The sequence below is a fragment of the Myxocyprinus asiaticus genome, chromosome 7, assembly GCF_019703515.2.
Source record: "Myxocyprinus asiaticus isolate MX2 ecotype Aquarium Trade chromosome 7, UBuf_Myxa_2, whole genome shotgun sequence".
NCBI lineage: Eukaryota > Metazoa > Chordata > Actinopteri > Cypriniformes > Catostomidae > Myxocyprinus > Myxocyprinus asiaticus.
The window spans coordinates 2225573-2239875 of record NC_059350.1 but is presented as its reverse complement, the minus strand read 5'-3'; the positions used below and the strand labels follow the sequence as shown (position 1 = coordinate 2239875).

General features: G+C 42.5%; 1 protein-coding gene across 2 annotated transcripts; it reads right to left on the bottom strand.

Moving 5' to 3' along the window:
* Nucleotides 1-1522: 1522 nt before the first annotated feature.
* LOC127443980 (sterile alpha motif domain-containing protein 1-like) lies at nt 1523-13955 on the bottom strand. Of its 2 annotated transcripts, none has more exons than XM_051703074.1 (7): nt 13028-13955; nt 9802-10078; nt 7786-7868; nt 6606-6666; nt 5647-5740; nt 5271-5391; nt 1523-3306 (listed from the first exon to the last, which is right to left on the bottom strand). In XM_051703074.1, the coding sequence occupies exons 1-7, from the start codon at nt 13919-13921 to the stop codon at nt 3157-3159; spliced, it is 1680 nt and encodes a 559-aa protein (XP_051559034.1). In that variant the 5' UTR covers nt 13922-13955; the 3' UTR covers nt 1523-3156. The 2 variants fall into 2 exon arrangements, with proteins under 2 accessions (XP_051559034.1, XP_051559035.1); XM_051703075.1 differs by having other exon boundaries at nt 5647-5737.
* Between the last annotated feature and the right edge of the window lie 348 nt (nt 13956-14303).

Here is a 14303-nt window from a genome sequence, read left to right as displayed (position 1 = left end):
CCACATTTTGTTGTTACAGCCTTATTCCAAAATGGATTAAATTCATTATTTTCCTCAAAATTCTACAAACAATACCCCATAATGACAACGTGAAAGAAGTTTGTTTGAAATCTTTGCAAATTTATTAAAAATAAAACCGAAAAAAATCACATGTACATAAGTATTCACAGCCTTTGCCATGACACTCAAAATTGAGCTCAGGTGCATCCTGTTTCCACTGATCATCCTTGACATGTTTCTACAACTTGATTGGAGTCCACCTGTGGTAAATTCAGTTGATTGGACATGATTTGGAAAGGCACACACCTGTCTATATAAGGTCCCACAGTTAACAGTGCATGTCAGAGCACAAACCAAGCCATGAAGTCCAAGGAACTGTCTGTAGACCTCCGAGACAGGATTGTATCGAGGCACAGATCTGGGGAAGGGTACAGAAAAATTTCTGCAGCATTGAAGGTCCCAGTGAGCACAGTGGCCTCCATCATCCGTAAATGGAAGAAGTTTGGAACCACCAGGACTCTTCCTACAGCTGGCCGCCCGGCCAAACTGAGCGATCGGTGGAGAAGGGCCTTAGTCAGGGAGGTGAACAAGAACCCGATGGTCACTCTGACAGAGCTCCAGCGTTTCTCTGTGGAGAGAGGAGAACCTTCCAGAAGAACAACCATCTCTGCAGCACTCCACCAATCAGGCCTGTATGGTGGAGTGGCCAGACGGAAGCCACTCCTCAGTAAAAGGCACATGACAGCCCGCCTGGAGTTTGCCAAAAGGCACCTGAAGGACTCTCAGACCATGAGAAACAAAGACTGAACTCTTTGGCCTGAATGGCAAGCGTCATGCCTGGAGGAAACCAGGCACCGCTCATCACCTGGCCAATACCATCCCTACAGTGAAGCATGGTGGTGGCAGCATCATGCTGTGGGGATGTTTTTCAGCGGCAGGAACTGGGAGACTAGCCAGGATCGAGGGAAAGATGAATGCAGCAATGTACAGAGACATCCTTGATGAAAACCTGCTCCAGAGCGCTCTGGACCTCAGACTGGGGCGAAGGTTCATCTTCCAACAGGACAACGACCCTAAGCACACAGCCAAGATAACAAAGAAGTGGCTCCAGGACAACTCTGTGAATGTCCTTGAGTGGCCCAGCCAGAGCCCAGACTTGAACCCAACTGAACATCTCTGGAGAGATCTGAAAATGGCTGTGCACCGACGCTCCCCATCCAACCTGATGGAGCTTGAGAGGTCCTGCAAAGAAGAATGGGAGAAACTGCCCAAAAATAGGTGTGCCAAACTTGTAGCATCATACTCAAAAAGACTTGAGGCTGTAACTGGTGCCAAAGGTGCTTCAACAAAGTATTGAGCAAAGGCTGTGAATACTTATGTACATGTGATTTTTTTCGTTTTTTATTTTTAATTAATTTGCAAAGATTTCAAACAAACTTCTTTCACGTTGTCATTATGGGGTATTGTTTGTAGAATTTTGAGGAAAATAATGAATATAATCCATTTTGGAATAAGGCTGTAACATAACAAAATGTGGAAGAAGTGAAGCGCTGTGAATACTTTCCGGATGCAATGTGTATATAAGCGGCAATGGCTTCTGGGTGTTCTCTGTGCAATTGTGGACATTCATACTGTGCAAATATATGTCCATTGCTTTGCAACTTGGACTCAAATTGATATTTACAAATGCTATGCACAGTTATCAATGGTGACATTCCATGTGCCCGAATAATATGGCTGGTGAATCCGAGATGAAATAAAATCAAACATAGTCAGTTGTTATGTTGCAGGCTTTAAAGGGTAAGTCCTTAGTGAGTTAAACCCACTTGATTGCATGAAAAAAATCTGCCACGTACACAGTGCAGATAAATCTGGCTATCACTTCCCCTTTGAGTGCTTAATCCCATTTTGTACACACACAGCTCAGTCATTTAAAGGAGTGACAACCGTATTCTAAAACTGAAGTTACGCCCGAAATTTTCAGGTAGCGGCAACCGTGTTTTCATAAATTGCACGTAGAACTGAACTGAACAACAATGTGAAGAACTGCGACGTGGCCACAAGAACACTGGATGGAATGTCGGAATGTTCAAGAATTCTTTTGAATTATTATTTTTTAGTTCTAGAACATCTTTCTAGATTGTCAGCAAAAAATCCCGTCTTAAGGAAGACAAGGGTCGGTGTCACTGCAACAAGAGTTGACCAGTAGGTTGACCCTTTAAGGATGTTCACGCAGAATTGGTGCAGGCCTCTAAGCTGCAGTACTGTTGGTATCAAGTAGGCGTGTTGACTTGACTGCAATATCCAACTGTATCAAGCGACGGATCACGTGAGCTTCACAGTCATCACTTTCTATTGGTAGATGCTGCATTACGTCTCATCACATCGCCAACAGTGTCCGTCAGCTCAAACTGCCGACTCTCTTTGAAAATGAATGACTTCAGGTCGCATTTGTTATGCAAATTGCTGTCGGTGCAGTTTCAAGTTCATGCTGAACCTCATTTGATGCTCTAAGAATTAAATATCTATTATTCAGGTTTTCTCAAAATGTCTTCCCTCAACATTGGGGAAAAAGATAACAAAATGCTGAAATTCTGTGCAATATCGAAACCATCTAGTATTCACTTGGTTTCATTGGAAAAAATGTAACCAGTGAGGTTAAAAAAAAAAAAAGATCATATTCTGCCCTCTACTGGACTGAAGAGATTCTGCAAATAAAATCCAGTTGATGAAATCTATTTAGGGTCAAAGGTCAAGCAGCAGTATCCATGTCAAAGCAGCATGAAGTCTTTCCCCACAAAAATAATGGGTGCTGTTCGAGAAATGCTTCTCTATTCCAAACTCCATCTTTCGGTTTTCCCATTCAGTTTTTGTTCATTTCAGTCATGTTTTGTTTTTCAAGTAAATGTTTTTTATCCCAGTGTCCTTTGGGGTGCTGATTGAAACAAATATGTACATGTTTGTGTGAGGGAAGCAAGAACTCTGGAATGTTTTTCTTTGAAGAAAGAGCAAAATCCTCAACATTAGTTCTGAATATCGGTGTTTTAGAACGCCTGTATACACGCGTCTTGGTTCTGTAATGACTGAATATTGTTTGGTACTGTATATGTACATATGAGTGCATCTGTAATGTACAATAGCAAATATGTGCCTGTATCAGCAGAGAGCTTCGTCGTCTTGGAAGTGGGTCTTCTGCAGAACCTTCACATGACGTTCATAGATCTTTAGGGCGGGACCAAGCCTGATTGACAGGCCTGTCAGCACATCATTCCTCTGCATTAGGAGGAGGGACTTCCCATCGATTTCCTGTCAGGAACAAAGATTCTGTCAGGCCTAGTGAGGTACATCAGCCCCCCACAACTTCAAAAAACACAAGGGCGATTTCACAAACAGTTGCGCCACTTTTGCACGTTGTATTTCAGCACAAAAACCTGCCTCTTAATCACCCGCAATACAATTTAGCAGGTGCAATCAGCGCTGCAATTGCACTGCATCATGAGTGTTTCAATGAAGTCATTATCATTCCTTTCTGCACAAACACAGCTCCTTTCTATGTAAATTAGGCTCATTGTAGATTGCGCTTCATTCACAAAAAACGGTGCAGTTTGCACTGCGCAATTTACATTGTGCTATCACCGGCAAAGATGTTTTTTTACATTTTCTGTTGATCATGTCAGCAGTAATATCATCAAATAATGACCAAATGATGGAGAAGAGTGTTATAACCTGGGATATATTTAGATGGGCAGTGTAGTCAAGTGCATTATCGGCATGTTAAAGAGATGATTCAGATGGCTGAATCTCAATAGTGCGGTGATGCTGTACAGGTCAGGCAGAGTGTATCAGATCACGGTGGTCTTCTGCATCCTCCACTATATAGCGCTCAGAAGCGTCCTTCTGGATCGGGGATTGTGCGTGCAAATTGCGTTCAGCACAGTTCTACAAACCAGCGCAGAAGTGCGTGCAAATACGTGTTTTTGATGGTCATGTTTCTAGAACTAGCATTCAGAGATGTACGTCAAGCTATCCTATTATTAGAACTACTGTCATATAACAGTGGGCCACTATTGTTATTATCATTACACCGTGATGTAGAGTCTAGAGTACGCTTACAGAACTACTCCATTGTTCCAGTCAAGGAGTGTGACAACATCAGATACATTTTAGTGATGGGCAAGTCCAGGCAGAATCTTTTTTGTTCATTTTCTGTGGGGATTTTAGAGGAAGATCTGCAGAATTATAAGCACATTTCAGCTCTGTTTGTCCATACAATGCAAGTAAACAGGTGCCATTAGACTGCTGGCTGTTTGACGGTCCAAAAGTCATATTTAGGCAGCATAAAAGTAATCCACACGACTCCAGTCGATCAATTAATGTCTTCTGAAGCAAATCAATAGGCTGGTGTAAAAAATACCAGTTGCCTCCACGTCTGATACCGTCAATCCGCACATCTTATCACGTGGCTTGTTGAGCGCGTTGCCACGGAGACATAGCGCATGTGGAGGCTTCACGCTATTCTAAGCGGCATCCATGCACAACTCGCCACACGCCCCACCGAGAACGAAACACATTACCCCATGTGACTCTACCCTCCCTAGCAACCGAGCCAATTTGGTTGCTTAGGAGACCTGGCTGGAGTCACTCAGCACACCCTGGATTCAAACTAGCGAACTAGCGAACTCCAGGGGTGGTAGCCAGCGTCTTTTACCACTGAGCTACCCAGGCCCCCCAATTTTAGCTTTTTTAAATAAACGAGGGATGAGTTTAAATTATTTTGCGGTAAACTTTTTGCCACAGATGCTGTCGATTGAGCATATTCAGGGTTCAGTATAAATAAGGCTCATTCGACAGCAATTGTGGCATGTTCATTACCTCAAAAAAGACATTTATGAATAAATTTATATATACATTTTTAACATTTTCTTTAAAAATTAATCCTTGTGGTAATCAACATTATGCCACAAATGCTGTTGATTGAGCTTAACTTGTATTGGACCCGGAATATTCCTTTAACCTTTAAGTTAAAGGACTCTTTCAGACTCCTTGTGATTTTTGCTACTCTTTTACATTTAAATACATGTGTTTGGGAACGCTGGTCTTTATACATATTAGTTCAAACGATCAAGTTCACTGATTCAGATCTGAACTCTTTCAGTCCATCAATGTCCTGAGGCGCCTAATATAGAGTAACAGTATCCTTCTGTCTTTAAGTCCAGTAAGTAACCTCTTAAGTCCTCAAGTCGGATATAAGATGTAGTTCAGCTGTGTACCTGTGTCCTGAAGGCGAGGGCTTGCTCCGGGAATCCAGCTGTGGTGAAATAGCTGGCCACATCTGCTACAGTCCAGTCAACCGGGTTCAAACCATTTGACTCCAACTTCACAAAACCACCTCTGAAACAGCACAGAACACTGAATTAATACTATCCATCTCTGTTTTCTACACAAAAAACTCAAAGGCTGCAAGTCTGTCTCTTATTATGTCACAGTTCTTTGCAAATGCATGTTGAAAAAGCAGAATATCACGACTCGTCTCACGGTTTTGAATTTCTCGCACTACGATGAAAGAAATAGTGAAACCAAACAAAGCCCTTTCTCTCTGCTCTACCCTCTTTCTCACTCACTCTTTGTTGTTTGTATTGTACTCACATTCCTTCATTCATCCCTCGTTCCTCAGCTGCTCCTGGAGAGGCAGAGGGAGTCAGCAGACATGATGACACTTCCATCTTACAGCCTGAACCTGCTGAAAACACCACACACACAGAATAACACAACAAAAACTATATCAAGAAAACAGCACACAGCTGTATAGAAGAATCACAAACTGATGCTTCCCAAGTTACCAGCTACTCACAACCTAAACGACTGTAAACGACTCTTTTTAACAAGTAGTTAGCTAAACTACAAGTTACTAACAAAAAGTATATTTTAAACGATAAAACAATTAGAAGATATTTTTTAAAGCTGAAGTGTGTCATTTCTGCGACACTAGCACCACCGAATGGAATAGCAAAAATAAACGTTTTCAAAACGGCTTTCCAAATACGCCCCTCGTTTGCTGTTGCTCAAACCGTAAGATAGTCCCAGCTCACGTCATTGGTTGAGTAACGTTGTTGGGGGCTGGTCTAAGCGGGTCGCTCAGAACAAACATTTTATAGTGCCACAGAGAGACAGTGTTTATAGTTTTCCTTTGAATGGCTTAATTATAGTTGTCTCTGAATATTAAGCTGAAAAAGTTTACTTCAGCTTTAATTACATAAAACAAACGTGAATGTTGCAGATGGGAGCGGGACAAAATATGACATACTTTTTGCGGGAGCGGGCAGGGAGCCAAGTAGTTATAGCTGCAGGCCAGAGACCTCCAAATGGGGGTGCAATCTCCAAAAGAGGGCTGGGTTACTCCAAAAGGGGGCGTCACTTTCACTCACGGTTAAGGTTAGGAAAAAGGGATTATGCAGCTATATCCTTCTCGTGGGCGCGGGAACTACTCTCACACTACTTAAAAAGTAGCTAAGTTAGTAGCGGCGCTAGTTTTAGTTACTCCCCAACAGTTATTTATATACACAGAAGGTTACACACAGAGACATGCAATTGTGATAAGAACTTACAGTTTCTTATAGGTATTGACAGTGGAGCCTTTACAGTCTCTGACATCACAATCACCTGATCCTTAATGGAAAAATAAAAGAGAGATGTAGTCAGTTAGAGAGATGTACTCATTACTCAAAAACAGTTCAAAGGAAATGACAACCCATTAAAATTATTTTAAAGGTAAAGTGTGTAATTTCTGTGCCACTAGCGGCACCAAACGGATTTGCATGAATACTGATTCCTTCTGAACAGGTTGCACAGATACAAACCACCCTGCCGCTCATGGTTCTCTGTCTCGACCTAAAGACCCCGTTTCCACCTGGTATTAAGATGCGTTTCAGGTGATCCGATCACATGTGGTCAGCCCTAAATTCAGGTCTAAACAGGGGTCTAAATCGTTTTGTGATCGGATCACATTTGAGGTGTAAACGCTAATCCATCCTGTATGCGTCCTGGCAGCAGTGAAGCACCACCCCTCACCTGTCAATCAACCACTGTGCTAAAACAAGAGTTTAAACTTTGCCAGTTACGAGCGGCTTTAAAAGAAATAATCGTCCGATCAGAAAACTTAAAGCGGATACATATACAATCACGAGAGCTTCACGGATCTTCTTTAGTGTGCCTGATATCAACACAGATGACAACCAAGAACACCTGAAGCTCCAGGTAATCCACTAAATAAATAATGGATAATTCTGCTTGACATGTTGCATTTGTGGTTAGATTAAATATCAACCACATTTAGGAGAAACAGCGTGCCATTTTTTTCGCGATTTCTTTGTCTTTTCTTACTTTGTTGCATTTTAATATCATGCAGTAACACAGTGACATAGTGATTGATGTATGTCGTCATGAAACAGAGACCCTCCCCTCCAAATCCAAACACTAGTGGTCACAGGAGACGCATTTAAGTGACCAGCGATGTGTCTCACCTGACCACATGTGATCACCCGAGATGCATCGTAATACCAGGTGTAAACGTCACGCCATTGGTTTAGCCAGAAGTTGACTTGTCAGACAATGTTAAAAGCACCATAGAGCCACAGTGTTTACACTCTTCAGGAAGTAAACCTAGGAATTTCTTACCAATAGTTGTCTCTACACATTACACTGAAACAGGAGAACGCATTTTTATCTGCAAAAAATACACACTTCAACTTTAAGGTTCAAAGTAAACTTTCAACTGGCTGTCATTACCTCTATGCTGGGATTTAGCTGATCAGGTGTAACTGCACTGTTCTCAGTGCCAGTATCCTCAGACTCTACAGACATTGTCTGCTCTGAAAGAGAGCGATAAAGAGAGAGAGGCTTTAATGCTATCATTTTCATAACATTTCTGGGATGTAGATAATTGCCACACATCTAGAGTATGTATTCCAGCACACACACATAAAGATTCCTAAAAGATCTGGTCGGTTTGGATATATGATAAACTTTGTTTTTCCACATTCAGGGTGCTCTTGCACTCGGTCGAGCGTCCAGTATACTCTTGACCGCGAGCGATTACAAATGCGTAAGACACGTATGCGCACTACGGCTGCTTTGTGAGACTCTTTTAGTACAGTCAATGGTAGGCGTATACGCAATAATGCGCACAGATGAGGACTGTCCGCATGTCGAGAAAATCTGCAGATGATAAAAAAGTTCTTAACATTAAAAACAGTTAGTGCACGGGGCCTGGGTAGCTCAATGAGTATTGCCACTGACTATCACCCCTGGAGTCGTGAGTTTGAATCCAGGGCGTGCTGAGTGACTCCAGCCGGGTCTCCTAAGCAACCAAATTGGCCCGGTTGCTAGGGAGGGTAGAGTCACATGGGGTAACCTCCTTGTGGTCACAATTAGTGGTTCTCGCTCTCAATGGGGCATGTGGTAAGTTGTGCGTGGATCATGGAGAGTAGCATGAGCCTCCACATGCTGTGAGTCTCCACGGTGTCATGCACAATGAGCCACGTGATAAGATGCACGGATTGATGGTCTCAGATGCGGAGGCAACTGAGACTTGTCCTCCACCACCTGGATTGAGGTGAGTAACTGCACCACCACGAGGACCTGCTAAGTAGTGGGAATTGGGCATTCCGAATTGGGAGAAAAGGGGATAAAAAAATTTAAATATTTTTTGGGGGGGGGGATTATTAAGGCCAATTCACACTGCCCACCAAACGCCAACAAACACCAACATCCAACAGTTGTTGAGTTTTGTCGTATCAGTGTGTTCACCCTGTTAGTGTTTGTTAGAGTTCGTTGGCGACTGTTTTCACCAATTCAACATGTTCAGTCAGCTTTTGTCGGGTCTTGGAATGTTTGAGCAATCTGGTATGATTTTCCAACAGACTCAGACGTAATCTGACCTCAGCATGAACCGTTGCCATGACAGTGAGGCAAGTGTCCCTTTCAACTCATAGAACGCACAAGGCCACAACTGTATTGGCAGATCAGGAAAAACGAAGTCAATCCCCATTAATAAAATGTTTTGTAGCAAACTTGTTAAAGCTTTCCGTTCCTTTCTAAATAAAAGAGAAAAAAAAAAGATATGTTAGCGTTGGGTTCAGCAGTTTATGTGGATGACACTCACAAATAGGCAAAGATCGCTAGGACAGACATTTGTGCCGAAGCGCTCTTCTCACTCGCATTAAATTTCTTTATTCCTGAAACGCCGTCAAATCACATAGAAAATGCAAACGCCGAACTTCCAACTATCCCCAGATTTTATGGACATAATCACATGTGTAAAAAAAGTTTCCTACGTTTCCTGCATCATTTTACATATATATTAAATCATGCATGTTTGGCTTCCTCCGCAACCTTTTCCTTGTCAGACATCTTCTTCAAAGGCGAACAACGACACGCAAGTTTGTTGGACCAGTGTGAACTGGCCTTTACGTAAAGAGACATTAAGATATATTAAACATAGTCAAAATGTTATAGCAGTAATGATATGTAAAATAGGATCATTATATGTAAGATGTGACACTACATTGCCTTCATTTGACACTGCCATTGTGTTTGTGACCTGGAGATCTTCAATACATTCACATGTGCTGTTTTCTGCTACAGTCGATTTTTGGCTACATCTATATAAGCACATGCTTTTCTTTATTTTCATTCGTACTTATTCCCTGCATAATTGTTACTGTCTCATGTTTCGACTGAGTTCTGATCTGGAGATTGATCCGTAACTGCTTCTATTACGAAACAACCAGACACTGCAAGTACCTTCATTTCCACCCACGTCAACTTCCTGCAGTAAGGTGCATTGGTTTGACAACTCCAGCGATGACTGGGATTTCCCCTCAGACGTCATTGGTGAGTCGATGCCATTTTCATTCTCAACCTCCATGTCAGTTGAGATGGGGTCAGTGCATGCTTTGACAACTGTGGGACCCCCATCAGTGATGTTCCTGGGAGCATCCTCATCTAAGCCCGTTAAATTGTCCTCTGTTCCATCCTCCTCACTCCCTGTCTCCATTCGTTCTTCCTCCTTCACCTCGTCCTGCAAACAGGAATGGAGACGCTCTTGGCAATCCATTTTTAAAACAATGGGGACAATCTGCAAATGTTAAAATACTCACTGTTTACATGCACATTCTTACACCGATTATTCTTAACAAGCTGACAACGTGTGTGGTCATGTAAACACAATAAACAGCGTTCCTTTATCATAAACAGCGTAAGAATAAAATGGTCGACACGGGTAGATTTTTGCCCATTACGCCAATTTCGCGTGGCATGTAAACACCTTTACCTGTGTTTTCACCGGCTTATCCAATGTGCGCACGTGTTGAGCGCATGTCTCTTCATGGTTTGACTTCAAAATAAGCTGATTTTTGGAAGTAATAAGCATATTGGTGTGCATGTACAAGATGTAAACAATATGCGTGTTAACATGATTTTAGAGTGATAAAATCACTTACTAACCACATCTGTGTGAAGTTATATCTGAATATGAAGGGATATCTTCGGATCATATCTTCAGAGTGGGCTTGTTTAACTTGGGTGAGCAATCAGTCTTCAAGTATCATCATGGAAACTACTTAGCTACACCCTAGCAACAATTTAAAGCACCCTAGCAACCAAACCCCATTGACTTCCATTCCAAACCTCTTAGATGGGTATCTCAGGATCAGAATGTTGTAGAGACTTCATTGTTGGCTTGTATGACTCAGGACAGAAAGCAGCATTCTTAGTATCACCCTGGCAACTGCCTAGCAACCACATGGGCTAACCTTAGCAACCAAGTAGCAAAACACATATCTCTGCACCAGAATATTGTAGAAACTTCCTGTTTGGCTCGTTTGACTCAGTCTCATGCTAGCAACACTTAGCGAAGTGCTAAAACATGCTACAAACATGCTAACATCATGCTAACACATGTAACAACACCTAGCGAAGGGTTAAAACATACTAGCAACATGCTATCTTCATGCTAACACATGATAGAAACACCTAATGAAGTGATAAAAGATAACAGCATAATGCTAAAATCATGCAAACGCATGTTAGCAACATCTAGCGAAGTATTAAAACATGATAAAAACATATTAGCATCATGCTAACACATGCTAGCAACACCTAGTGAAGTGCTAAAACATACTAGCAACATGCAATCATCATGCTAACACATGCTAGAAACACCTAGCGAAATGCTAAAACATACTAGCAACATGCTAGCATCATGCTAACTTATGCTAGCAACACCTAGTGAAGTGCTAAAACATGCTAAAAACATGCTAGCATCATATTAACACATGCTACCAACACCTAACGAAACGCTAAAACATACTAACAACTTGTTAGCATCATACTAACATTAATTGAATAATTAATCTAAGTGCTTTTATAAAATGATAAGCTTCACATTTCTGCCTTTTAAACCCACAAAAAATTGGCCCCATTCACTTCCATCATAAGGGCTTCAATGCAACATCGATTTTTGCTAGATTTTAAAAGTATATGCATGATCAGAGTAGTCAATCGTGACAGAAGTTAAAGAACATCAAATAAAAGGAATATTCCGGGTTCAGTACAAGTTAAGCTCAATCGATGGCAAATTATCACATAATATTGATTACCACAAAAATAAATTTTGTCTTGCCCCTCTTTTTCTTAAAAAAGTCAAGATTTTAGTTACAGTGTGGCACTTACAATGGAAGTGAATGGGGCCAATCTGTAAATGTTAAAATACTCACTGTTTCAAAAGTATAGACACAAGACGTAAACAATATGTGTGTTAACATGATTTTACTGTGATGAAATCACTTACTAACTGCATCTGTATAAAATTATAGATAATTTTACAACTTTGTTGCCATGATGATGTAACGCCGTAAAACCTAAAACGACGATTTAAACAACTTAACAGCTCAAATAATACACAAGTTTTAACGGAAGAACGAATGTAAATTATTTAAAAAAATTATAAGCTTCACATTTCTGCCTTTAAACCCTCCAAAAATTGGTCCCATTGACTTCCATTGTAAGTGCCTCGATTTTTGCTATTTTTATAAAAGGAGGAACGAGTCAAAATTATGTTTAATGGTAATCAACATTATGCCACAATTGCTGAACCCAATAGCTTGAACCCAGAATATTCCTTCAAAGGGCTTTAACTAACACCAGTAATAAAACATTACTGCTTTATTTTTAGAGTGATTTGAAAAGTATATTCACGATCACAATCGTTTCAAACATGACAGAGGTTAAGGTACATCACTGTAGGGAAAACAAAACAAAACTAATGAATCATGATGCCGCACCGCGTGAAAAAAAGACAGCGGTTACTTTTCGCGCCTTTCAAAACGACCGTTAATTCGACCTCCAACGTCTGCAGGATTTTTTCAGCTTGTGATGGAAAAACAAATCTGAAACGTATTGCCAGAGATTTCCATTAGATAACGATTTGTCCATGTACCAGGTCTGTGAGTGTGGGAGAGAGGGTAAAACACGACGATGAACGCACATCGCTCTGGAACGGAACTAAGAAGCTTATGAGCTGCGAATTTCGCCATCGCAACTGCTTTTAACTTGTATGACCGAAGTATTGCACAGGGAGTCTAGCCTCCCCTCCCTTTCACATTTTCCATGCTTCTAAAGTACAGACAGCCTAGTTTAACATAAAATAGATGCATTGCACTAACAACGTATTCGCGCGCTTGTGTGCATGGAGCAACAGAACGCACGAGTGCGAATTCGCACCTGTAGTGTGGCTGAAGTGAACCGGCGCGCAGACAGTTAAGTGTCTAGCGCAACAACAATTGAGGTGTTGATTCTCCCAGCGTTTGCACGCACAAACACAGATTAAAAACACAGTTTGGATGTTTTGGCGCTTTTCTTTTTTTTTTCTTCTTTTTTTTTTCGCACGATCATTTATTTACATAAAGACGGGGCGTAACGCCGCGCGCTTTGCCGCGCCGCGCAGGACGTGTCGGAAATATTAAGTTACCTTTCCCGAGAGATGTCTGTCCTGCAGTGCGCTCTTCAGGAGTCGCACGGACGGCTTGGACGCCCTCGCGGGAAGACTGATGTGGCCGAGGCGGCTCCTGCGGAGACGACCCACCTCAATCTCGCGCTCCAGCACCACTTTGACGCGATTGCGGGTCAGCTTTTCCCCGGGCGTCCCGCTCTGCGTGCTGAGGGAACCGAGGATCTCCTTCAGTCCCAGTGGTGCGTGGCCCCGTCGGTGACTCTCGGACAGACTTCGGACCGCAACAACCAGCCGATCGCCTAGATCAGCGCTGTTCTCCCCCGGAGACCCCCCCTCCGCACCCACCTTGAGTTTGGGTTTTCTCTGAGGCGGACTGTTGTCATCACCGCGCGTCTTTTCTCCTTCGGGCCGTCTGTTCGCACGTGAAGCATCGTGAGTGATTAATCTCTTGTCTTTCGATGCACTTGTTTTCACGGAGCTGCCCGTTGCGCCACAACCATGTGTCGGTAAAACCATTTCTCCCTTTTCAAGAGTGGAAAGAGAGGTTTGTGGCAGAGGGGCAGGACACGGGCTCACCCCTCTGTCCTCGGACTCCTTATACTCGCGGTCGCCGTTAATATTGGCGTGTTTAGTTTGCTCGCGCACCGACTCGCCGCCGTTTGGCTCCGTTCTCTTGCGGCATTTTCTTTGCACCTTTGCGGCATTTCTGTAAGAAATGGAGCCTTTGTAGCTAACTTTGAGCACAGTTTGCTCCTGGATCAGTTTTTCTAGTTCAGCCCTGGTTTGGTCCGGGTCTGACCCGTGCCTCCTGCGGACCATTCGGCAGATCCTCTCCAGGTCCGGTCGGGCTTTTCTCGAGCGCAGCGAGTCGATGGTTTCCAGGATCCACTGTCGGTATTTTGGCTCCGACATATTGCGGGTTCCGTTGTCTTTGGCCGAGCGCTTCTCTCTCTTGTCTGCGGAAGCCTCGCTCTACGCCTGCGTTTACCCACTATGTGCGCTTAAGGTGGAATCCTCCTCCGCTGCTCTGCGCTGATGCATTGGGCTTATTTAAGGTGGTATTGCGGAGATACATTTTGCGCACCTTTTCAACGGGCTTTTGTTCACGCTCGCGCTGCAATCCATTACAACAAATGCAACATATGCGATGTCTGTATTAATTGAAACCATATTTTTTAGACGTCTTTATATTGAATGGGGTTAAATGACAGGTGGCTCGTAACAAATTGAACTTGAGTAATCTTTAACTAAATAAAATTGCTATTTTTAAGTTTTATTAATTTAAGTTTGTAAA

Bases quoted from the DNA above. Each gene is read 5' to 3' on its own strand.
- LOC127443980 (XM_051703074.1), bottom strand. From the start codon at position 13,921: ATGTCGGAGCCAAAATACCGACAGTGGATCCTGGAAACCATCGACTCG. The intron at 5,741-6,605 runs GTAAGTTCTTAT...TGGTGTTTTCAG, and splicing joins GTCAATACCTATAAGAAACT to CAGGTTCAGGCTGTAAGATG. The intron at 5,392-5,646 runs GTGAGTACAATA...GTGCTGTTTCAG, and splicing joins CGAGGGATGAATGAAGGAAT to AGGTGGTTTTGTGAAGTTGG.